Genomic DNA, 26,528 nt, shown 5'->3' on the forward strand with positions numbered 1-26,528 from the left:
ACCGTGTCTGTTTGTCTGTTCTTTATTCATCCATCCACCCATCCGTCCATTAATCCAAAGAAATATTTTGGGGGGCCTATCCCGTGCCATGCTCTCTTCCAGGCTCTGAGAATTCAGCAGAGAACAAGACAGACATGATCCTTCCCCCTGTTATGCTCTAGTGAGGGAGACAGAAAAAACAAGTCAACAAATACATGCTCTAATATTTAAATGAACTAATGACTCTCCTTCAAACCTGGTTTTGAAAAAACAATGAAAGTAACAGGTCCTGTAGGAATTATTAGTGCAAACAGCTACCTTGACATGTAGCTGACACATTAATGAGCATCTTTTTCTTGAACTGAACCCAATTTTGCTGAAATATTCCTTTCAGTTATTCTCCCATTTCAGAGGTTTCCTGAGAAAATGACATGTCTTTTTCAGGTACATGGATGAGGCTGAATTATTCCCACATACCTTTTTTATTTTTGGCCATACCACGCGGCTTGCAGGATCTTAGTTCCCTGACCAGGGATCAAACCCAGGCCTCCAGCAGTGGAAGCACAGAGTCCTAACCACTGGACTGCCAGGGAATTCCCCACATACCATTTTTTAAATAATTGAAATATATTTGACATAGAATATTATATAATTTCCACATATCTTTGAATATCAGCCGGTCCCAATTTGAGTATTATTTAAAGTGGCTGCCGATATCTTGGGGAAAAAATGTTTTTTTACAAAGAAATTATCTAGAAATAATTACACTGATGCATCATGCTCTTGCCTCCCCTACCACTGGAGCTTCACTTATAACTGAAGAAGAATATTTTATAGCAAGGCATATATGAACCAGAGGCTCCATCGGTTTGAACTCAAATCGAGTTTCAACCACTGACATTTTTCTTAACTATTCTACTGCCTGCAGAGCATTCCACCAGAAGTGTAAGCCACATGGCAGGTTGATTTATGGTTCTGATTACTTTATGTGTTTTCCCTGGTCCCCGAAGGTGTGTGCATAATGATTTGCTCTCAGAGATCTTCGATCTGCTACAGTATCACTAGAAAATTCTTACCTCCATGTGCTCTTATACGCCTGTGCTAATTAGAAACCAAATTATCATCCTGAAAGAATCACTCCTCCTAGCACTCTTAACTTTCTTATGATTCAGTGCCCATTTTATTACACAGCTTAACAGACATTAAACATCTTGGAATTTATGCCATTACAAACAATATGGATATTTACTTTGATAGTAAAAGTATCAAAGAGGTTTGAAGACTCTTTGGAGTTTTCCAGCAATCCAAAATCCTAAAACTCTGACACTCAGATTGAAATATTTTCAATCTGTCAAAACCACTGGAGTCTTAGAGGGGAACGTATGTTTTCCCTTCTGGAAGTTTGTCTCTGTGTGTTCTATCTCTGGTATCATGCAAATAAAAGCATTAAGCTGAGAAGAGCTTACAAACACTTTCAGTGTTCCAAGGACCTTTTATGGAAAAGTTGTAGTTCCCCCCAACAGAGAAAAGTAAGATGTGAAATAATTTTTTCACTCAAAGTTTCCAAAGCACAAACATGCAAAAGTATAGCCTTGGGGAGAGTGGGGGTCAGAGTGGCCTGTGTCCCCGCAACTTCTAGCATAGACCCCCCCCAATAATGTCTCAGGTGCCCCAGGGAAAAAGTAAGTGTAACTGCCCCAAATGTCCTAGACTCTGAACCATGATGGTGTATGAAACGAGTCAGAAAACTTGTGAGACCTTGACGGTTCTGTTAATTCTACCAGAGTAATAATGACAAGATTTCCAAGGATACAAACCAAGACCAAAGGCTGTGAGCGCCATCTGGTGGCCATATCAGCACGCCCGAACTCCATTACCTGGGCATGCCCACCACCTCCCCCCAATCTTTTTTTTTTTTTTTTTTTTTAGCGTGATGCCCGCAACCTGGTCTGATTGTAAACAGGGAATTTCCTGTATTACTTCTTTTGGAGGGATTATTTTTATTTAAGACACTGAGTCTCTATTTACTCTTATAACAGTTATTTTTAATTTAATGCACGTTTTTAAGTTTAAAAAGGGAGCTGCATCTACGAAAAACGCTAAGAAATTATAGTGGGACTAGCCAAGAGACATGGGAAAAATAGTGAAAGTGGTATATGAATGACTGAAGTTTAGGAACTCTCTTCGGGTGGGGTTGCCAGATAAAGTAAGGACACCCAGTTAAATTTGAATTTTAGAATTTCGTTGTAGTGTGTGTCCCAAATATTGCATGGGACACATTTGCACTGAAATATTATTCATTATCTGAAATCCTATTTTAAGTGAACATCCTTTTTTCCTCCCCTAAATCTGGCAACCTTACCTTAGGAGAACAAAGAAATTGCACCCAGGACTTCCCTGGTGGCACAGGGGTTAGGGATCCGCCTGCCAGTGCAGGGGACACGGGATCGAGCCCTGGTCCGGGAAGATCCCACCTGCCGTGGAGCATGTAAGCCTGTGCGCCACAACTACTGAGCGCTCGTGCCACAACTACTGAAGCCCGTGTGCTTAGAGCCCAGGCTCCGCAACAAGAGAAGGTGCCGCAATAAGCCTATGCACCGCAACAAAGACCGAACGCAGCCAAAAATAAATTAATAAATAAATAAAATTTATTTTTAAAAAAGGAAAAGAAATTGCATCCTTCTCCTTGTCACTTCCATTTTGATCTATCAAAACAAGCTAGTGGGGCTTCCCTGGTGGTGCAGTGGTTGACAGTCCGCCTGCCGATGCAGGGGACACAGGTTCGTGCCCCGGTCTGGGAAGATCCCACATGCTGCGGAGCGGCTGGGCCCGTGGGCCATGGCCACTGAGCCTGCGCATCCGGAGCCTGTGCTCCACAACGGGAGAGGCCACAACAGTGAGAAGCCCGCGTACAGCAAAAAAAAAAAAACAAAAAACAAAACAAGCTAGCTCTTGTCCTGTCTACGGATTGCTTGACATTTATGCCCCAATAAACGTGTCCCTGTGGGAGTACTGAGGCCTGACATCTGAAAAATCACAGGGCAAAGGCCCACAGTGCACCTTGAGGTGGGAATGTCCGGGCCACTCAGAACAAGCAGTCTGGCCACATCAGACCGAGAGGGAGGGGGTTCTGGGCCCAGCTCTCTTTCCCGGCCTCTCGGGTACCTGCTCTGTGGAGGCCGAGGCCTGGCAGCTACTTTCGGGCCCTTACCAACGTTGCATTTGATGGAGAGCCTTCCGCACCCCACGTGTAGACCTAGACTCCTGGAGGGGGGCCCGCCCTTGAGGGGGCTCTGAGCCATGGACTTAGAGGGTGCTCACAGCAGCCATAGATAGAGCCGGCCTGTGGTGCTCCCACCCACGATTCCTGTATTTCCTTTATTTTTTTATTATTATTATTTTTTTGTGGTACACATGCCTCTCACTGTTGTGGCCTCTCCCATTGCGGAGCACAGGCTCCGGATGCGCAGGCTCGGCGGCCATGGCCCACAGACCCAGCCGCACCGCGGCATGTGGGATCTTCCCGGACTGGGTCACGAACCCGCGTCCCCTGCATCGGCAGGCGGACTGTCACCCACCTCGTCACCAGGGAAGCCCCTGTATTTCCTCTTAATAACAACCACACTGGCGTTTAAGTGAGCCTGGCAAGGCTTACAAATGCACACATAAAGATTACCAACTACCTTCCCCAGAGACGGACGAGGGAAGTTGAAGCTAAAACACACCGTGAGGGCTTCCCTGGTGGCGCAGTGGTCGAGAGTCCACCTGCCGATGCAGGGGACACGGGTTCGTGCCCCGGTCCGGAAAGATACCACATGCCGCGGAGTGGCTGGGCCCCTGAGCCATGGTCGCTGAGCCTGCGCGACCGGAGCCTGTGCTCTGCAATGGGAGAGGCCACAACTGTGAGAGGCCCGCATACAGCAAAAAAAAACCAAAATAAACCCAAAACAAAAGAAAGAAAACACCCCGTGGGTAGTCAGAGGAGAGGACCGTCATAGCTCATCCCCCTGTGCCGTGTGCCAGGCTTGATCTGAGCACCTGTACACATGTTAACTTATTAAAATACTTCTAACAATCCTATCAGGTTGGGACTACCATCACCCCGCGTGCAGACTGAACAAAAGGAAACAGAATATGGTGTCCTCCTTGTGTTCACAAAGCCCGTTCACTGGCAGAGACAGGACTTGAAGGCCACAGTCCGGCTCCCGAGTCCATGCCATGCTTTACAGCCTCCAACTTCTCACGCTCATTCCTAGAGCCACCTGGGAAGGAGGAACCAGGCAACTAAAGACTGGGTTTGAATCAGACTCCACGTCTGACCAGCCACGTGATCCCGAGCAGGGGGCCTCGCCTCTCTGAGTCTCAACCTGGCTCCCTTGCAAAATGGGCACATTAATGGGAACGTCAGCCTTCAGCAACGCTGTGACGAGTATCAGTGTAGCATGTGTGAACGGGCTCTGTAAACTCTGGAGTGTTCTGTGAGGTATAAACTACCCTCTATTCTCATTAGAGGGAATTCCTTTCATAACCTGCTCCCGGCTCTTGAACTTTGCTGTGCATCCAGTCAGTGCTGGATGATCTGGAACCAACAGCTGGTCTATTTATGGCTGAAAACCCACAGGTCATAGGAAGACAGCAGCACCGGAGCCCCTGGGTGGCCACAAAGATAAGGTTCGTGTCTTGAGGACCGATGACATGGTGGTCACTGAAGGAACAGGCCCCTCCTGCCCCTTCCACTAGTGACAACTGAAAACCTTGGTTTCCCCAACACCCCGATCCAAGATCAGCCCGACTCTTTGCCCAACGTTGGAGAAGTACCGGCGTGTCCTGCAGGCCTGGCTGACCCCCTCTGACTGTGTGTTGCCTCCTTCCACAGATCAGTGCCCTACAGCAAGGCTACAACCAGGTGCTGAGCCAGACCCTGGAAATCACCTCCCTGAAGCACGAGGCCGAGAACTTAAGGAGGGACGCCGCAATCACGTCAGGTGAGGCCCTTCTGCATTCAGGCCCCAGAGCTTCTGCCCTCCCCCTGCAGACATCACCAGTCAACCAGCGCACCTGTGCCCGTGACATGGGTGCAGCCTCAGGGATCACCCGTGTCGGTGCATTAGAGTTCTCCCTCAGTGGAGGTTTCTTGCCACCCAGTTCCGAGGGCAGGGCCTGGTAAATATTTGAGAGAATGGTATCTCTTGGCTACAAGGTCTCCTGAGCACTGGCCCCACCAGGGAGAACACAGGTCGCCTTGTGGCTTGGGTGGTTCCACAAAGCAGCCTGAGTGCAAACTAGAGCATGGACAAAATGGGGTCACTCCTTTAAGGCACCCATAGTCTCACCCATTTCAGCCGAGTGCACTTGGGCCCAAAGGAAACCATTTTCTAATTTGATCAGAGGTGGTTCCCTGATAAAGGGCTTGGGTTGGGAGAGGGGCAGCCAATGCACAGCTGTGACTGAGCTTTGATTCCCTGGATTCCTTCATTGCTTCCACATGTTTCTTGAGCTCCTTCTAGGTGTCAGGCCCCGTTCCAGGCTCCGGGGAGGGAGAGCCAAGCAAGACAGTCAGATTCCTGTACTCACAGATTTGGGAGGGGGTGACAGACAATAAAAGTAAACGGATGAATAAACAAGCCCACTTCAGAGAGCAGTGGTGCTGTGGAGAAAATAAACTGTGTGTCGTGGTGGCCAGCGCTTCAAGGGGGGAGGCCAAGGGGGACCAGCTTAGTGGGTGTGCAACCATGGAACTCAGGTGGGACTTGAACCCGTGGGCTGGGACTCGAACCCAGTCAGAACCCACTATCGTTTAATCGAGATCATGCATCTGGTCTCGGGACTTACTAAAGCTCAGGTTCTTTATGTCTCATCGCAGAAAGAATTCAGTGAGAGACAAAGTAAGAAGTGGATTTCTTTAGAGAGAAACACACTCCACAGACAGAGTGTGGGCCATCTCAGAAGGCTAGAGGCCCCCAAATATGGGGCGGTTAGTTTTTATGGGCTGGGTAATTTTATAGGCTAATGAGTGGGAGGATTGGGACAACTCTAATATTTTGGGGAAGGGGCGGGGATTTCCAGGAATTGGGCCAACACCCACTTTTTTTTTTTTTTTTTTCTGTACGCGGGCCTCTCGCTGTTGTGGTCTCTCCCGTTGCGGAGCACAGGCTCTGGACACGCAGGCTCAGTGGCCATGGCTCACGGGCCCATCCGCTCCATGGCATGTGGGATCTTCCCGGACCGGGGCACGAACCCATGTCCCCTGCATCGGCAGGCGGACTGTCAACCACCGCGCCACCAGGGAAGCCCCACCACCCACTTTTTGACCTTTATGGTCAGCCTCGGAACAGTCCTGGTGCTGGTGCGTGTGTCATTTTGCTCATGTATTACAATGAGCCTGTAATGGGGCTCCAGTTCCCCTGGAAGTCGAATCTTACGCCCCCTTGGACCTAGCCGATTCTAACCAGTTTATGCTGTATCCTCCACGGCTATGTCCTTCTTTTAGAGAGGACCTGTTTCAGGTGGGCAAGGACAAGCCAAGGGCAAGCGAGGCTGCGTGGAGTGAACAGAGGATTGTGGGGCTGGGCAGGGTCGGGGGGTCTGGGTTTTTATTCCAAGGGTGTTGGGAATCCAGTGGAGTTTTTTAAGCCGAAACTGACATGCCTAGAGACCTGAAGAGGATGGGACCACTCACAGACGAGGGGAGGGAGAGAAGCAGGTGACAGGGAGGAGGCAGTGAGCCTCAGAGGGGCACATCACTCTGAAGGCAGCCAGCGCGTAGCAGGAAACATGCCCACAGCTGTAGAAGCCAGGCACAGCATTGAGTCGCACGTGAATCCCCATCTCTGTATGAATCTGTGCTTTTCTTCTGCCTCACTCTGCAACTTAATCACACCCAGCCCCACCCCCTGCTGCCCCCAGGTCTCTGCTTATTCTCCTCCCTCACTTGGGATGTCCTCAGATATTTTCTGAGCACCTCCCCCAGGCTAGGTGCTGTTCTGGGCACCAGGAATGGAAGGATGAACTCGCTGGTCCTCACCTTCCTCCCGTATGTCGGCCAGTGAAACCTCATCCAAGCACAAAGCCTGTCTCAGATCCCACCTTCTCCGATCAGGGAGTCGGACAGACCTGGGTTGGGATAATGCTTGAGATGGGCTGGACCCACTCAAAGTGTGGCAAGCCCCAGAGGGATTTCCAAGTAACTGAACTGTGTCCTGGAGGCAAAGCTCATTTTTAAAATGAAATTCTGGAGCATTTTGTGCTTTATTTCATAGACATTCTTGATTGAAACCTACCACTAAAACTGGGCCTGATGTTCTTTTAAGAAAAGAACCGTAGGAGATAACCCAATACCACTGCATTTATGCACCCTTCTTCCCACTTTTATTCAAAATGATACTACAATGCAAGAGGGAAGAGATATGGGGAGATATGTATATGCATAACTGATTCACTTGGTTATAAAGCAGAAACTAACACACCATTGTAAAGCAATTATACTCCAATAAAGATGTTAAAAAAAATGATACTACAGTAATGGAGTAGTTATCTATTGCTGCATAACAAGTTACCCCAAAATGTAATGGATAAAACCCCAACCAATATTTATTATCTCCCCCAGTTTCTGTAGTTCAGGAATTTGAGGGGGGGGTGACTTAGTTCTCATGAGTTGCAGGCAAGATGTCGGCTGGGGCATCAGTCATGTCATCTAAAGCCTCGGGGGGAGCCGGAGGATCCCCCTTCAGAATGGCTGCTCATGTGGCTATTGGCCGGAGGCCTTAGTCCCTGAGCACACATGCTTCTCTCTAGGGCTGCTTGAGTTTCCTCAACACAGCAGTTGGCTTCCCCCAGAGTGAGTAATTCGAGAGAGAGCAAAGAGGAGGCCACAGTGTGTTTTATGACCCAGCCTGAGAGGAAACAGTCCGTCATTTCCAGAGTATCATATTGGTTACCCATGGCAGCCCTATTCAGGGTGGGAGGGGCTACACAAGGCATGAATTCTAGGTGGTAGGGATCATTGGGCCCATTTTGGAAGCTGGCTGCCGAGAAAAATCATAGGCGCCATGGAACAAACATAATTTAGCCACTTTGTGTTCTTGGGACATACCGCATCATTTGACCCTTACAATAACTCTGTGTGGGACAGACAGTGGGAGGTGAAATAGCTTGTCCAAGACCACCAAGCTAATAAGTGGTAGAGAGGGTTCCAAACTCAGAGGACTGTGAAACCAACCACCCCATCAATAGTGTCCAGCAGTGCCCTCTGGCACACGCCCGTCTCCTGGCCTCTGGAGCAGAATTCCTAGAACTTCCCTGTGCTGGGCCTTTGTTCCGCAGGCCCATGGTGTGGCCTCTCCTCCCGGCTTTGCCTGGCCTGTGCCCACAAGGGGCCCCCAAAGGCTTCTCCTCTCGCTGGTGCTGACTGCCCCTCATTCTCACTGAAGCCTCAAACCCTGTTCCGTGGACTTTGCTCTCATTCCCATTCCTGCTCTGGGACCCTTGCAAAAAGCCCCCCAGTTCTAGGCGGGCACCGGTGGTGGCCCGGGTTTTGAACGTCTTGTCCGAACGTTGGCTGAGAGCCATGGTGTTGCCAATAATCCTTCCTGCCTCTTTGACCTCCATGAGTCTTTTGTTTTGGTTTGGTTTGGTTCTTTTACAGAGATGGTGTCATCTTTGCAAAGAGACGTGTTAGTAAAGGATGGTCAAGTTCAACAACTACAACAGGAGGTGAATCAACTGAAAAGTGAGAACAAAGAAAAGGATCACCAGCTCGAAGCCCTCAGCTCCAGAGTGAGTGTCGGGTCATCAGCAAATTGTAGCTGCGAAAAGCAGACACAGTGGAGTCACATGACACACGGTGGTGAGATGAGGCCAGTGCCCAAGGACACAGGGAGGGTAGCTGCTGGGCAGGTGGCCAACTTCTCTGAAGCCTTTCAAAGGACAGCGTGTATGTGGCTCAGAAGAAGCATAATAGATTTTCAAATCCAGCAAACATTTTCTAACCCCTATTATAAATGAGTTTGTTTAATCCCAGCAACAAACCCACCTATGAGCATATACTGCCATTGCAAAGTTTAACATTAAACAGAATACGATCTCTCTGTGAGCAAGGATGACCACACGGCTGCATCGTGGTCCCAGCACCGCTGGTTCTCATAACTGTCTTCAAAGCAGAACGTCTGAAGATCCAGATGCAAACACGCAGACGCTCATTTCTTCCTTAGACTTTAGTGTGTAGAATGTCTCTAGGGAAGATGAACGTGGTAGGCAAGCAAAGAGCTTTTTACATGTAACTTTGACCCTTTGCAAATCTTGCCTTCAATGCTAACTTTAGAATCCTGACTCTATAGGATAAGATTTCTCAGTATTTGCATGATGTGCCTGTTTCTGTGAGTCAAGGTAAAACCTCAAAGCTTTCATCTCAGGTGGCAACTCAGAGATTCCCAGAGGCTACCCGATAGCTAGGTCTGCATGAGGGTGGGGTGAGAACAGATCTTGAGGTTCCAAGGAAAAGGCACAGTAAGTAATACCTGGTACGTAGTACCATACCCAGTTTGGAGCTGGTGAAAGGCACTGCACGAGCTTTGGGATCAGACACACCAGGGTCCCACCCCAGAGCTTTCTTTTATTGTAACTTATTTGGCCTCCATTTCCCCATGTGTGAAATGGGGATGACAAAATCGTTTTCTGAGAAGTGGGAGGCTGGTTTTCGTTGTGCTCTTCTGCCTCTGCCCCGGGTCAGCTGCCTGGCCAAGCCCTCTGCATTCGTTTCTCCCAAGCAGAGTGTCTTCCCAGGCATGTGCTATAGCTGTTTAATGTGGTGTGTGTGTGTGTGTGTGTGTGTGTGTGTGTGTGTTTGGGACGGGAAGGGGATGCAGAGCTGGTGCTAAGTAGAAGGAATCTGCAAAGACAGCACCTGCTTGGCTCTTCTACCTCCTGAAATGCATTTGGATGATTTATGTCCCCATTTCCCCTTCCTCGTTGACCTTGGAATGAGGTCCCTTCTCCTCTAGACTGTGCTGGCCAATAGCACAAGGGCTCGTCATCACCAAGGGTACTGCTCTTGTGATCATTTGAGATGCCTTTTTTTTTTAATGACATACATCATGTGTGTTAATTTTAGAAAAATAAGTAGATGACATTGAGAAGAAAAAATAAAAAGAGAGGAGAGGAAATGCTACCTTGAGAAATCAGTGTTAATATTTTCATGTATGTTCTTCCAGTCTTATTTCTATATATTGCCTAGAAATCAATCAATCAATCATTTTATAGTTAATTTATACTATGCACATTTTTTAAATTTTTAAATGCTTACTATTTTCCCGTGCTAATAAATCAACGCTCTTATCATTCGTCTTAAAAGCTACATACTTTCTCCTGGATGTATCCAGTGTTATAAAGTGGTCTGCTGTTATAAACAACACTTGGGTTGTTTCCTCTTTTTTTTTTTTTTTCTTCCACTGTTACTGACAATTCTGTGAAGAGCATCCTTGAAACTACAGATTTACTTATTTCTCCAGTCATTGTCCTTAAGGTACATTCCTAAAGTGGGAATTGCTGGGTCAAAAGAAGGCACATCGGGCCTCCCTGGTGGCGCAGTGGTTGAGAGTCCGCCTGCCGATGCAGGGGATACGGGTTCGTGCCCCGGTCTGGGAGGATCCCATATGCCGCGGAGCGGCTGGGCCCGTGAGCCATGGCCGTTGGGCCTGCGCATCCGGAGCCTGTGCTCCGCAACGGGGGAGGCCACAACAGTGAGAGGCCCGCATACCGCAAAAAAAAAAAAAAAAAAAAAAAAAAAAAAAAGAAGGCACATCCATCCTTATGCCCTTAATGCCTGTTGCCAAGCCGCCCTCGGGCAAGACAGCTCCGTTTACCCCTCCACACCAGTCGGGGCAGTTGTTTCTTTGAGATGCAACCTGCACAAAAGCCCTAAGATGGACCTGAGCTCACTGGCTCAGCCCCCTCCGCCCTCACTGGTCACAGCGTGAAAACATCCCAATTCCTGCACCCTAAGTCCCCAGACTCTACAAAGCTGGATTTCCCCTGCAGTGAAGTTTGCTGGCTTTTGAAGAGGAACTTAGATGCTCTATTCCTCAGAACTCAGGAGAGGGGTGAACTGGGAAGGACTGCAGGATCCCCTGCTCCCATCACACAAATGGTCTCGCCTCTCAGAATTCAGAGGTGTGATTGGGTTATACAACAGGAAACACTCCTGGGCATGAACACAGGTACTTGGGACCCCCAGCCAAGCCCCCGTGGCCTTGTCCTTTTTCTCCACAGTGCTCAGTGCTGAAAGAAGAGTTACAGAAGGAAGATGCCCAGAAGGAGAAGTGGGAAGCCCAAGAGAAAGAGTTAAAACTCTGCAAAACCGTGCGTTGAACCTCCTGACCCCTAGGTGTCCACTGAAAGCCTAGATTGTGGCCTTGAGGGTTTTGGAGGGGTTCCTTGGCCCATTAGCTAGCACAAGCTCTGGGGCTTTCTGGGTGTTTGTCTGTTAATGTAGTCTCCTAATTCTTTGATTTGCTGGCCTCAAAGAGATGGGTGAAAAGACCATGGAAAACACACTCTCCCCAGATTTTCTGGGCAGTTGGCTCAAGGCCCCTCATCAGGTTTCCCCTGGGGAAAGGGATGGGAGGTGGCCACCATATGCTGCTAGAAATTCACCATGGTCCCTACCCCTGGACTTGTGATGCCCAGACTTTCATGATCCACTGTCACAAGTTTTATCACGGCCCTGAGCACTGTTATTAACACAACTCTTCTTGAAATATTTTTACTTAAATACATTCAATTTTACAACAATTCATAAAAACAAAATAAAAAGCAAATGTATCACTGGCCTTGTATGGAAGGTGAACATAAAAATGAATACAATGAAAAGATGACCACTCAATGTAAATGTTCACCCCCTGTACCGGCCCGAACCCTCGTGCACATCACCAGGCATACGTTTTCCATCCGTTGGGAAGGACGGTGCCTGGGACGGAGGCAGGAGACATGTGTTCTTCTCTCTGTCAGGAGCACACTTCTCTGCCTCAAATGAGAAAAAAGAAAAATGTCATTGTTCTTTTCTTCCAAACTGTGCCCATTGTGTCTTCCAAACAGCCCTTATTTAGATTGAACTCAAAAATGTGCCCCAAGGAAAGAGACTCTAATGAGTGGATAGGTATCTTGTACTGTTTAATCCAGGATCCATGCTGATCTTCAAAAGAAACTCAAATTTTCCCTCACCCAGCCCTTTCATTGCATCCGTTGAAAGAAAGTCTACTTTGCCTCAAATACGTGGAATTGTCCCCCAAGGGAAGGAGTTAAGCGAATCCCAGACTAGGTTTCTGCCTTAATGAACCGGATGAAATGAGTTGTGCAGTTGACTTCCCTGTTGTTGGAACTCTTTCAGCAAATCCATGACATGGAAAAAGAAATGAGGAAGCTCAGGGTGGAGCTGAAAATGAGCAGTACCGAGCAGAGCCTGATCTCTATGACGCTGTGGGAAAAGAGCAAGGTATGGCAGGGACAGGTCGGCCTGGGAACCACTCTGGGGCCAGCACTCCACCTGCATCATCTCTGTTCATCCTCACAATGACCCCATGCGGTCTATACTGGTATTAACCCCACTTTACAGTCGGGAAAACTGGGGCTCACAGAGGTGAAGGAAGTTATCCAAGTTCACTTGCATAAAGTAGTTGTGGCAGAACTTGAATCCAGGTCTGCCTGACTCCAAAGCTCCTGTGTGTAACCACAACCCTAGACTGCCTTCAGATCTTAATTGTGAAATTATCTAAGAAAGAATTGATCCATTAAATCAAGTTTGCCAATGATGTTGATCCAACTTAAATTCTCATATTGATTTTTTTTGTCTTTTTGTTCCATCATTGAGAATGTTTTTAAAAATCTCAACATGTTTGTCATTTGTGTGTTTCTTCTTTTAATATGAACGATGTTTGCTTTATATATTTTGAGGCTGTGTTACTAGGTGCATATAAATTTAGAATCCTAATACTTCCTGTAGAGCAAAACTTTAGATCATCATGAAATATCCCTTTTCATCTCTAGTAGTGTTTCTCCCTTAATGTCTCCTTTGTCATTCAGCTTCACCACTGGCTTTCTGTTGGTTAGAGTTTTCATACCATATCTTTTTCATATGTTCTCTGTCAATTTTTGTCTTAAAGTTTAGACATATGCCTTCAGATAGCGTATCATTTTTACAAAATCCAGTTTGACAATCTTTGACTTTTAGTCCATTTATATTATGTAATTACTCGTGTACTGGGGTTTAAATCTACCTTCTTGCTCAATACCAGATGTACCATCTGTGGTATGTTCCTTTTTCTCTCCTTTCTTGCCTCCTTCTGAGTGGATGGTTTTCTCTTATTCCACTTTCCCCCTCTATTAGCTTGGAAATATTTGACTTTTTTACTATTCTCTTAGTAATAGTAAGACAATAGCATTCATCCTTGACTCACCAAAATCACACATTAATTAAGTTTTTCACTCTTCTACTATTCTCTTAGTAGTCATCCTGAAGACTACAATATGCATTCTTTTTTTTTTTTTTTTTTTTTTTTGCGGTACACGGGCCTCTCACTGTTGTGGCCTCTCCCGTAGTGGAGCACAGGCTCCGGATGCACAGGCTCAGCGGCCATGGCTCACGGGCCCAGCCGCTCCGTGGCATGTGGGATCCTTCCGGACCGGAACACGAACCCATGTCCCCTGCATCGGCAGGCGGACTCTCCACCACTGCACCACCAGGGAAGCCCTGCATTCTTAACTTACCAAGAGGCAATAGTAGTTGATAATTATGCCCTTCTCCTTGACAGTGCAATGAGTTTCAAACACCTTAACTTCACTTACCCCCTCCAGATTTATAAGCCATTGCTGTAATTTTCTAAACTCCTCTTGATACTTAAAACCCCACAAGACATTATTAGTGTTTTTCTATAGTCAGTATCATATCCACACATTACCCTTACTGTTGCTTGTCTTTTCTGCATCTCTGATCACCCACCTGGGTTCATTTTTCTTGTGTCTGAAGAATACCCTTTAATGTTTTCCCTCATTGTGGCTCTGCTGATGACAAATTCTCAAATGTGCCTGTGTGTCTGTCTGGAGATGTATATTTAACCTTCACTCTTAAAACACATTTGATTGCGTATTGAATTCTACAATGGCAATTCTTTTCTTTCAGCACATTAGATACAGCATTAGATATGTCACTATTGTCTTGTGGCTCCTATTATTTCTATTTAGAAGTCATCTGTAAGCCTAACTGTTGTACCTTTGCATAATCTGTCTTTTTCTCCGGTTGCTTTTAAGATTGTCTTTTCCCTTGATTTCCAGCAGTTTTATTATGGTTTATCTAGGTGTGGATTCAGTTTTATTTACCTCGTTGAGTTCGTAGGGGCTTCTTGAATCCCTGGCTTGGTGTTTTGCCTTAGTTCAGGTGCTTGAGCTCTGTACCACACAGGCAGTGGGGAGCTACTAAGGCTTCTGAACAAGTGACTGATGCAATGACTTTCGTGGACAGTAATCAGGGTGAAAATGGTAGTTACAATTTCTCACGTACTAGGAGTTACCTTGAACATTTCATCTCTTCATCTTCACAACAGCGCTGTGATCTAGAAATCATCCTCTCCATTTTACAGATGAGAAAGTCAAGGCTACTAGTTACTAGTAAAGTAACTAGCCCAATGGCACAGTCGGTTTTGTCTGACTCCAGGTTCGTCTGACTTCAGTGACCCTGGCATAGCAAACAGCCACATGCTACTGTTTACACTGAAATTAATGAAAATTAACTAAAATTCTTAGTTCAGTTCCTCCGTCACACCATCCCCATTTCGAGTGCTCGATCCCCAGATGTGCCTGGTGGCTGCCATATTAGACAACACAGCCTCGCTCAGAGTACCTGTATCATTGCAGAAAGTTCTGTTGGACAGAGCTGCCTTACAGCTGGGTAACTCTCACAGTACCGTTAAGATTGCACTGGAAGAAACTAAACTCGAGGCGAGGAGGCCACTTGTCACAGTCCAGCTTGCATGTGAGAGGGGTTGGAGGACAGGCGTGAGACCCCCGAGTGTGAGAGAGGGAGCAGGGCGGCTGTTGAAGGTGACTCTGAGGCTTGGGGACGGGAACGGGGGCTGTTCATGCAGAGCACAGATAAGGGCAGAGTCCAAGGCTGGACTTGGCTTTTGCAGCATATGAAAAAGGCTGCTGACATAGAAGTCAGAGCATGTTTAGACCTGGGAGAAAACTAAGGCCCAGAGAGCTTAGATGACTTTTCCAAGGTAACGGAGCTGGGTAGAGGCTCTTCCACTGGACCACACTACTCAGAAGAAAGCTCTTAAGGGCTTTTCTGGGTCTTTTATTACATCCCTGTGATCCCCCTCTTCAGATCCCTAAAAAAACAGCCTGTGAATTTGTTTCAGCACAAAAACTTTCCATTTATTTACGAGAGTTTGCCTCATTTCCTGTTAGTGCCAGGGCCCAGGGCTCAGCAGGTGCATCCAAGAACTGAGCAGCTGCGAGGCCTACACTGGCCAGCCAAGGGTAGCGTGGAGCACGCCCAAGCTTACCGTGTGTTGACTGTTACCCAAGCAAGGGGGGAAAAGTAGGCAAGCTTCTCCACTTTAAAGGCCTTCCTTTGCAGGCTGCAATTCTTAATAGACATTGCTTTGGCAAGCCTCCAGAGAGGTTACCACCAGTGAGTGTGCTCAAAGTGGTAACGACAAACAGTTATGATAATAAACCCAATCATAACATTTCCAAGTACCCATCACGAGTTATTAGAACGAGACTGTATGGCGGACATTCCCGTCCACCTTTCATAGGTTACAACGGTACTTAACACACTCACAGAGCCCTTAAGCACTATTCCAAACATTGAATCCCCACAATAACTCTATGCAGTGATACTAGTATCATCATCCCCATTTGACGGATGAGGACACTGAGTCACGGAGCAGTGAAGTAACTTTCCGAGTGTCGTACGGCTGGTTAGGGACCGAGCTGGGATGGGAGTGTGCGGTAGAACATAGTTGAGCCCCGGGTGCAGAGCTCAGCCCTTTCCCATAGGGGGCAACTCCCTGTGAGTTTGCCTCCACCCTGTGCATGCCTGTGACCCCTGGTGCTGGGCTGCAGCTGTCCCTACCCCTCAGGGACTCCCCCACTGCCATTAGCCCCCCCAGAAGAGTTTCCCCAGAGGGCATGATGATCACATTAGCAGCAAGCCCTCGGTTTCATCATCCTTTCAGGTTGAAGAGAAGCTTCGGCAGGATTCCAGAAGGAAATTGCTTCAGCTGAAAGAAATGAGGAACAGAGCAAACCTCATTAAAGCCAATTTGGAAAGGGCAGTAGGTCAGGTAGGCGTGCTGCAGAGCCCCTTCACGGGCCCATGCTCTCCACGGAATCCCGCACCCAAGCGGCCGGCAGGGATGAATGAGGAGGAAGACGGCCTGCCTTAGTTCACCCACTTATTTTCTATACGAAGAAGTGTCTAGAAAGAACTAGAGCTGAGATTCTATCTAGATCTAGAGTCTGAGCTTTTAACCACGATGCTCTACTACTTCGCTATTAGTTACTAAGCTAAGCATCATTTTTCTGTGTTTTGAAGAAAGTTTCGTGAACCTTTGTCCCGCCCCCAAAGGTAGTGGAAATGACTCCTGCGTTAGTCCTGTCCCCCATCAGCTGCAGTTCCCCTTCCCCTCATTTCAGATGAAGATCAACAGTTCTCGGGAAACTCAGCAGTATTTGCTGCAAGAAGAGTTACAGCAGCATCTGGCAGAGAAGGAGAAGCTGACCGAGGAAAGACCGCAGCAAGAGGAGAAGCTGAAAGCCAGAGTCAAGCGGCTAATGGCAGAGGAATCGGTAAGGTGGTCCCCGTCCTTCTCTTTACTACTGGAAACTGATGAAATGGGCTTTCCTATGAGAAACAGAGGGCATGTACTTAGATGGAGGAATCTCAGCAACTCCTTGTTGGGAACTAAATTAATTAAAGAGGGTGAATGATGTAGGAGGAATTAACATGAAGCTTGAATCCTAAAACTCAGAGATCAACTTGAAGATCAACTTGAAGAGGCAAGGTTATTGAAATGTCTAGAAATGGTACTTTGTTTATATACCGCAGCTGATTTTATTGATACAAATCCCAGTCGTTACTGCGGGTCCTGGTTTGTGTCTCAGTGAGTGCAAGACCAACCAATAGTATTTCAGTCTTTCTCTTCATGCATATCAGGGGAAACACATGGCCAAAACTGCTACTTACTTTTCCAGAAACCAGCCAATTAGAGGATACTTTACAGTGGCACCTCTCAACTCAAAGGTGTCCACGGATCATATGGGGATGTTGTTGAAATGCAGATTCTGACTCAGCAGGTCTCGGGTGGGGGGAGCCTGGGATTCTGCATTTCTGAACAGCTCCCAGCTGGTACCGATAGCACAGCTCTGCAGACTACATTTTCAGCCACAAAGTCTGAGAAGAAGGTTTTCCCCAAGTTGGCCGATAAGAACCACCTGGGGCTTCCCTGGTGGCGCAGTGCGTTGAGAGTCTGCCTGCCGATGCAGGGGACACCAGTTCATGCCTCGGTCCGGGAGGATCCCACATGCCGCGGAGCAGCTGGGCCCGTGAGCCATGGCCACTGAGCCTGCGTGTCCGGAGCCTGTGCTCCGCAACCGGAGAGGCCACAAGAGTGAGAGGCCCACGTAACGCAGAAAAAAAATAAATAAATAAAAGCCCCTCCAGGGACTTCCCTGGTGTTCCAGTTATTAAGACTCTGTGCTTCCGCTGCAGGGGGCGCGGTTTCGATCCCCGGTCAGGGAACTAAGATCCCGCATGCCTCATGGTGCAGGCAAAAAAAAAAAGCCCCTCCAGGAGCAAATTTGATGTGATTGTTCAGAGATGAGACCAGAATGACAACAAGTGGAAACCCAAGCTTAGAAGAACATTAGAAGAAAAAAAGAAATAAAACATGGGGAGGGAACATAGGGGGGATCTCTTATTTATAATGATGCTAAGTAGGTAGGAAAGTTGGAAATCTTCCTAGATGTGACTTTGTATTCGAAATGAAATTTTTAAATTCCTTCTCTGCTGAAGCCCTGTAATGATATTTTCCAAGGTACTAAGTAAGTGACAGGGTTTCTGCTAATCCATGATTTGTTCATGTTTCTTCAAATACAAGAGAGTGAGATTGTGATCACTGATAAAGCTGCTGTCCTCACCATTCTGGCCACAGGAGCAGTCCTTCAGTGATCTAGGAGCCAAGTGCAAAGGGTCCCGACATGAGGAAGTCATTCAGTGTCAGAAAAAGGCCTTATCTGAGCTTCGTGCGCGAATTAAAGAACTTGAGAAGGCCAGCTTGTCAAGTAAGTTTCCTCCTGCTTAGTCATCCCTCTGTGCTGAGAACCATGGGCCCCAGACTTGAGGGTTCACTTTAGGGACTAACCAATTTGCCAGGACCACCATCTTCTATCCCCATCATTTCATAACTAAAAAAACATAGTTATAAAAAAAAGATGGGCAGGAAAAAAAATAGATGTGTAGGCATGAGCTCAGAGTCAAGAGCAGGCCTTGATATTAAATAAACAGGATTTCATGAAAAACTCAGAACCTTGTCCTTCTTTTTCTTATTTCACTGTGGCCCAGTGGAAACTTTTTCATAGACGCATGCTGTGCAAGGACCAACCTTGGGGAACTTCCCAGGATAAATACCCTGTTTAGAGGGAATAGGGCTTTCAAGAAACCAAGCTTGCTGCTGGGTGGAGCCCTGGGCTAGGACACAGAAGCCTGGGTTCAAGTCCATCCTCACACCTGTGGCCGAAGGTTCCCCCTCAGTGCCCCCGCCCTGGGAGGCTGCAGCCTCATATGAGCTGTGTGGCCTTGGACAAGTCATGTCACCTCTCTGGGCCTCGATGCCTCACCTGCCAAGGGAGGATGGTGAGCTCATTAGTACTGGCCTGTGGTAAGTGTCCAGTAAATAGCAGCTGTGACTTTTACATGCAGTAACTTCTTCCTGAGCCTTTCTTTTGAGTGTAAATTATTTCTTTTATAGATCACAAGGACCACATGGATGAATCATTTCTAGACTTAAAGACCCTCGGGATGGAAAAAAATGTTCGGAAAATATTGGATGCAAAACCTGACTTGCCAACTTTTTCAAGAGTAGAGATCGGAACGGTAACCAAAGAAACTTTGTCTCTGCATTGACTGACACGTGGGGAGGGTGGGCATGAGGACAGACACGAGCCGTGTGCCCTGGCACCACTGTATACATCATTGGTTCGAGGCCAGGTCCTCCCTGATGGGCTAACACCTGTATGGACTGGTTGGTGCCTGGCCGTACCAGTGATCCAATGTTTGAATAGAAAGGCGGCTTCCCGTCGTGTACAGCATGATATAACATTGCACTGATGCTGGCCCGTACAATCTCTGGGCCCTCCTTTTCACATCACATGTTATATTCTGCAGAAAAGATTCAACAAGCTAATGTACAACATTATGCCATGAGCTTGCCTAACATTTGCTTTTTGCTATAAACTGAAAAACATGAACACATAAAGGGCAGCAGAAGGGAGCCATGATGATTAAGAAGACACAAGTTCTAGAATCAGAGACCTGTGTCCTAATCCCAGCTCTGCAAGCTCTGTGACCTTGGGCAGCCTCCTAACCTTTCTGGGACTTCAATTTCCCAGCTGTAAAATGATGATGGAAAAATTAAAGGAGATCATTATGTAAAGTGCTTATCCCAGTGCCTAGCTCATAGCGAGCACTTTAATAGATGATAGTTATTATTGTCAAACAGTATTTAAAGAGTATTATCCAAGAAAACCTTCCTTTCTTAGGGAGCATAGTTTGTGTTTTCCAGGATTTTCAGAAGTAATTTGATTGTTAGGTTGAAGGTGCCCTGTATCCTAAATGGATGTTTGATCGGGTGTTTGATTGACACATGACAATGGACAGCTCTGATCAGCGTGGCTTGCTGCGGCAGCTGGTCTAAACCAGCTTTTGGAAAACATAATAAAGCCATCCTCTCTGTACCAGCATTTTCTCCTACAATTTTTCTAGACATTTGCTCACACTTCTAGAGATGTGAGTCTTCAGAAATGTGTTGGTTTTCCTGATAAAATCGAACCTTCCTTCTCTGAGGCTGGGAGTGGAGGGACCGTCTCCAGGTGGGGAGCTCAGCTGGATCTCATGTCCTGATGGTCCTGCTTCCAAGATTGACCTTCCCCTTGGCAACAAGCCCTCATCCCACCACTGACACCACAGAGCAGGAAACCTCCTAACTCTCAATCCTCCAAGGTTGGCAGTAATTAAACGAAAGAGCAGGAGGAAGAATAGCTGACATCTGTGAACTGCTTACTGTGTGCCAGGCGTTGAGCTCAGCCGGCTCCATGCCTTATGTCATTGAACGATCGTAGCAGCCTTGTGTCATAGTTACTATTATTGTCCCCATTTAACAGATAAGAAAAAGTAAGGCTTCAGGAGGTCAAGTACCTCACCCAAGGTCACAGAATAATGATTGAAGACACACCAGGGATGTGTCCCTGGTGGTGTGTCTGCTAGCCTGCAGAGACCGGGTGGGGACTGTGTGCTTGGATCCTGTAGCCCAGGCTCTTCCTTAGTGACCCTCCCCTCAGGAAAAGAGGGGGCGTCTGGAGAGGTACAGAGGATGCAGCTCAGGGTAGCTGAAGACACTGAGCAGCATCTCAGGTTCTTTTTGCAGCAGATCTGCCCGGTTTATTGTCATCTTCAGATACCCTCTTTTATTCTCATCTCCATAGATACATAGACAAATATGTCCACTCTTGTCTATCACAGTCACTTGGGGGCCTTTATATTTTTGTAGTTGTTTTTTTTAAAATCTCAGAGGTTTTCAGGGTAGTGCCAACAAATGCTAGGGCTAAGAGAGGCTCATGGCAAGCATTAAAAGCCAATTTATTTTTTAAGGAGTCTTATTATGGTTATTTGTGGTCGTTCAGATCAGGTCCCCTATTCAGTCTGGTGGCCTTTCCATGCAGTCAGTTGGGTTTCCAGCAGCCAGCTGGCTGGTTGGGGTCTTAGGGAGATGCAGCTGCAAACACTATCTGCATTGTCTCTGGAAAGGTTCTGAAGGGATGCCCACCCACGAGGTTCCAGAGCTAGGAGAAGGTTGGGCCAAATTTTGTGAGGGTATGGTTTCTGCTGCACAGAAATGAGATTCCTTTAATAAAAAGGAGGGAGGCTATTTTCCACTTAACCTTCATTCGTTCATTCCACAAACATGCCCACTATGCACCACTCGGTGCCAGGTGCCATGCTGGGCACAAGGAGGGAGATAGTGAGCAAAAGCCGCATGGTCCCCATTTTTCTGGAGCTTGTCTTCTCAACATCAGTGGTACTGATTTTTTGAGCCAGGTAACTCTTTGTTTGGGAGACTGCCCTATGCATCGTGGGGTGTTTAGCAGCATCCTTGTCCTCTACCCACTAGACGCCAGCAGCAATTATGACAACCACAAATGTGTCCAGGCATTGCTAAATGTCCTGGAGGGGGTAGGGTGGCCAGAGTCACCCCCGGTTGAGAACCACTGGCCTAAAGGGAAGACAGACGAGACGGTGGCCAAAGAACGGCACAAGTGATGCATCATTTCAAAGGCAGTCGTGCTCTGAAGGGGTAGGAACACAGTCATAAAGAAAGCAGTTCACAGAGTCAGACTGGATTTAAAACCAACTCTCTTGGCATGGACATATATACACACACACGCTACCAAAGGTAAAATAGATAGCTAGTGGGAAGCAGCTGCATCACACAGGGAGAGCAGGTCGGTGCTGTGTGTCTACCTAGAGGGGTGGGATAGGGAGGGTGGGAGGGAGACGCAAGAGGCAGGGGATATGGGGATATATGGATACGTATAGCTGATTCACTTTTTGATACAGCAGAAACGAACATACACCATTGTATAGCAATTATACTCCAATAAAGATGATATAAAAAATCAACTCTCTCAAATTATTTTTTCCAGTTCTTGCATTATTCCTTGGGTTATTCTTCTGAATGTAGAAAATCATAATGGAATGCCAAGTGAGTTTTTTTCTTTTGTTTTATTTCAGCCTCAAAATGGCCTTTCCAGCCCAGGGTCCATCGTGGCCACTGAGAAGTTAAGGAAAATGGATGTGGCTGAGGCTTTAGATCTTAGTGAAAAGCTGGTAGGTATACCCAGCATCAGTCCCCTCCTGTCCAAACCTGCGTGCCCTGCAGGTAGTTTAAACATCAACTCCACATACATGTTTAGTTGTTACAGTAGCTCCACGAGACCCATCTCCTATCCCAGCATGGGCTGGAAATTGCAGAGCCCAATTCCTTGGAAGACTGGGTAGTAAGAATGAATGTTTATGTCTGTTGTCATTCCCCCTCCACCCCTCCCCCCAATTCTCAAAAAGGCATAGTGTAAATGGATGCGGGGGAAAATGAAAGTCCTACTAAAAGCCCCAAATGCACTCATTTGCAAAGCATGTGTTTCTTCTCTGCAACTGCAGAAAATGAATGAAACAATTAGACGTTTGCCTCCTCAAAGTGGCCACCAGCGGTCTTGGGCCAGGCCTCTTACCTGTGAAACGCTTTCTCGTAGTACTTGGATATGAGCAAAACCCTCGGGACTATGCTGAACATCAAAGATATGTCAGGTCACGTGTCCATGAAACACCTCTCCCCAAAAGAGAGGGAGAGAGTCCACCAGCTTCGACAAAGAGACCTGTACCTGGTGTTTGATAAGATCACCCTACTCAAGAACCAGCTGCAGAGAAAAGAAGAGCTTTTGAGACGATACGAGAAGGACATTGAACAGCTCAAGTATGGCCCGTGTCCCCGGCAAAAGGCCCAGGCCTCCATTCTCCAGGCTAAACCTCGGTGCAGCTGCAGACCCGTAGGGACCAGGACAAGAGGACAGAGGCCTGGGTGTGGAGTGGGGAGGCGGGATGGTGACTCAGGGCCTGATGGACCCAAGTCTCTGGGCAAGAAAGCAGCAGTTAAAGTACCCTACTGTTAAGGAATAAGGTGCACCTTTTATAAATGTGTCTGATGTTTCACCATGTGTGTGCTTTTCGTAATTCCATCGTATTTTCAGTGGTATCCGTTCCCCCACCCTCTCTGGGAAATTGGGAGGGGCTGGTAGCATAACCTGTGCCCCCTTCATGCTGCACGTCCACAGCCAATGGGCTATTTATTCTGCCCTCTAGTCCCCACATCTTCAGCCTTCCCCCAACTTGTAAGGAAACCGCGAAGCCAAGCGTATATGGAAGTGTTCTGAGGATCTCCCAGGTCGGGAGCATTGGTGGTGAGTGAGAAAGCTGAGGAGAAAAGAGACTTTGTCTCTCCTGTGTGCTCAGGCAGAGCAAAGTGTCGGTTCAGATGTACCAGTCACAGGTGGCAAAGCTGAAGGACATCTTCAGAGAGGCCGAAGAAAAGGCGCCGCTGAAGGAGGCCCTGGCGCACATGGAAGAGCGGCTGCACCAGGAGAAGAGGGTCACCAGGGCGATCAGGCAGCAGAAGGTGAGAGGTCCCTGCTCGGAGCAGAGCCTCTGAGGCTGCCCCTCAGCTCCCTTTAGAAACAGCCAACTGAGGTCCCAGTGGGATCCAGGCAGCACAGAATGCATTCGCTCATTGCAAAGGAAGGTGGCAGAATAGCTTTAGCGTTAGGCAGACTTAGGTTTAGACTCTTGTTCTGCCATTTACTGTGTGGCTTCAGGCAGCTTTTTTTTTTAACATCTTTATTGGAGTATAATTGCTTTACAGTGTGGTGTTCGTTTCTGCTGTATAACAAAGTGAATCAGCTATATGCATACATATATCCTCACATCCCTCCCTCTTGTGTCTCCCTCACACCCTCCTTATCCCACCCCTCTAGATGGTCGCAAAGCACTGAGCTGATCCTGTGCCATGCAGCTGCTTCCCACTAGCTATCTGTTTTACATTTGGTAGTGTATATATGTCCATGCCACTCTCTCACTTCGTCCCAGCTTACCCTTCCCCCTCCCCATGTCCTCAAGTCCATTCTCTACATCTGTGTCTTTATTCCTGGCCTGCCCCTAGGTTCATCAGAACATTTTTTTTTTTTTAGATTCTATATATATATGTCAGCTTAACCTCTCTGAGACTCATAGTCTAGCTTGCCTCTATTTTTTTAAACTTTCTTTTTTTTTAAGTTAATTTTTATTTTATATTGGAGTATAGTTGATTTACAGTGTTGTGTTAGTTTCAGGTGTACAGCAAAGTGATTCAGTTATACATACACATATATCTATTCTTTTTCAGATTCTTTTCCCATATAAGTTATTACAGAATATTGAGTAGAGTTCCCTGTGCTATACAGTAGGTCCTTGTTGATTACATATTTTATATATAATAGTGTGTATATGTTAATCCCAAACTCCTAATTTATCCCTCCCCACCACATTTCCACTTTGGTAACCATAAGTTTGTTTTCAAAGTCTGTGAGTCTGTTTCTGTTTTGTAAATAAGCTCATTTGTATCATTTTTTTTTAGATTCCACATATAAGTGATATCATATGATACTTGTCTTTGTCTGACTTACTTCACATCGTATGATAGTCTCTAGGTCCATCCATGTTGCTGCAAATGGCATTACTTCATTCTTTTTTATGGCTGAGTAGTATTCCACTGTATATTTGTACCACATCTTCTTTATCCACTCCTCCATCGACATTTAGGCTGCTTCCATGTCCTGGCTGTTGTGAACAGTGCTTTGTGAGACTCATAGTCTAGCTCGTCTGTATTTTTTTAACTTTTGATAATTCGTGTATTTTATCTTGTTCTTTCTATCCAGATAACTGTTTTTTCTACCAGTTTTATTGAGACATAATTGACACACAGCACTGTACTGAGCTTAAGGGTGTCCAGCATCATGATCTGACTTCCCTGCCTCCTGAAAAGATGACCACAATTAGTTGAGTGAACAGCCCGAGTGTTTTTAAAGGCGGCACTTCTGATTTTCATTGTTCTGCCAGGTGCCAGGGATACACCGAGGAATAAGCTCTCTGAGAATAAAGATTTGGGTTTCCTCTTCTGAGTAGCCAGAATAGTACGCCAGTCTTTCTGACTTGGGGCTGTGTATTTGTACACGCATGCTTGCGTGTATGTGTGTACATGTGAGTATGTGCTGTGGGTTGGCATGTGTGTGTATTTGTATGTGTGTGTTTGTTGCCTGCATGAGCTCTAAGGAGGCCAAGGTCATAGAAGGGTGCCCTTCTCCTCAACCAGGAGGTGATGGTCAGATAGTTCTTTGCAGAAGCCTGCCCTCCATCCTGCGAACCTTCCAGGCAATAGGTTTCCAGACAGCAGGCTCTCTGGCTTAGAGCCCCAGAAATGAAAAGTGGCTGTCCTGCTCTGAGGGAGCCTGGATGCAGTGTTTCCAGTGCTCACTGCTCTGAATTAAACATCACAGGCCTTAGTCTGTGTGTGACATGGGGCTGCCTCAGGCAGAGGACAGTTTCCTTTCACACCAAGCAATGCCACGGAGAGCTGGGCCAGTGACAGAGTTGTGACTTTCCCTTTGATGTGCCCTCTGGAGAGCTCACCCCTCCCCAAGGTGCCCACCCCCGCCCCCAGGGCTTGGCAGACTAGGTCCCAAAGCAGAGACACCAGACCACAGAATGGGACAGAGAAGGGCCCCAAAAAAGCCATTGTCATGTACTGAAAACCTGAGGATTTACATAATGAGGTTTCACATGCATTATTCCTGGGCTGCATCATTCACACACAACGCAAGGGACATGCCAGCCTGTTTGGCGCTGGACATCCCTCAGCAGAGAAGGGTCTGAAATGGCCAAGCTGAACCTGTGTCAGGGTCCCCAGAAGAGCTACAGCTAGAAGCTTTCAAATTCGTGGTGTTCACAACTGGGGGAAAGACTTACCAAGGGACAGGCACCTGCTCCACACTGCACATGCTTCATCTCTCCCATCAACCCGCAAGGGATGCTGGCAAGTGTCAGCCCCTTAGAGAGAGGGGAAAGCTGTGTTGACAGAGGGTACCGTTCCCTGGCTACTAAGTGGCAGAAACAGGATTCCCTCCCCACCTGCTGCCCTCCCCCGCCCATGTTCACTTTTCCACACCCCCTCCTTCTGTGTCTCCCTTACCAGGGTGGCCCCCTTGGATACATCGCACCATTGCTCCTGGGGGTTTCACTCCAGGACTCAGGTTTGCATTTCAGGCTTGTTGTTAATATGTCGTCAGAAATCCCTGTTTGTCGGGAAGAAAACAATAATACATTTGAAAGTTTTGCTGGATCCTAAAGGGCACTTGTATACATCTGTCTTGGCATCCGTTCCTTCCAGGGAGTATATCTTCGTTGTCTTTAAGCAGAAAAGAACAGAAAGTAGAATTCCTCTTTCCTAAGTTTTACACTTAGTATTTTCACAAGGAGCCTTAGTTTTTTAGCCTCCTGTATGAAACTTTGAAACTCTTCACCCGTTCACAGAGGTGGCAAGGTTGAAGCACTGAGATGAAATTACACATCTTAAGCTTCAGAATTGCCCCCCCCCAAAAAAAATGGAGTTTGTAGTTTAAATGTTTGACCATCT

The 26,528-nt window shown here is 47.1% G+C and overlaps 1 protein-coding gene across 1 annotated transcript in view; it reads left to right on the forward strand.

Moving 5' to 3' along the window:
• Positions 1–23,513, forward strand: part of LOC309808896 (forkhead-associated domain-containing protein 1-like) — a gene marked incomplete at its 3' end in the record, with an annotated part of 83,687 nt that extends 60,174 nt beyond the window's left edge. Inside the window, exons 7-12 of the mRNA XM_082629467.1 lie at positions 4,856–4,957; positions 18,198–18,318; positions 19,005–19,129; positions 22,043–22,138; positions 22,561–22,781; positions 23,318–23,513. Coding sequence (XP_082485593.1) covers positions 4,856–4,957; positions 18,198–18,318; positions 19,005–19,129; positions 22,043–22,138; positions 22,561–22,781; positions 23,318–23,513 — 861 coding nt within the window. The remainder of the gene's footprint in view (positions 1–4,855; positions 4,958–18,197; positions 18,319–19,004; positions 19,130–22,042; positions 22,139–22,560; positions 22,782–23,317) is intronic.
• Between the last annotated feature and the right edge of the window lie 3,015 nt (positions 23,514–26,528).

This window comes from Mesoplodon mirus (genome assembly GCF_964341445.2).
Source record: "Mesoplodon mirus genome assembly, chromosome: 7".
NCBI classification, from domain to species: Eukaryota; Metazoa; Chordata; class Mammalia; order Artiodactyla; family Ziphiidae; genus Mesoplodon; species Mesoplodon mirus.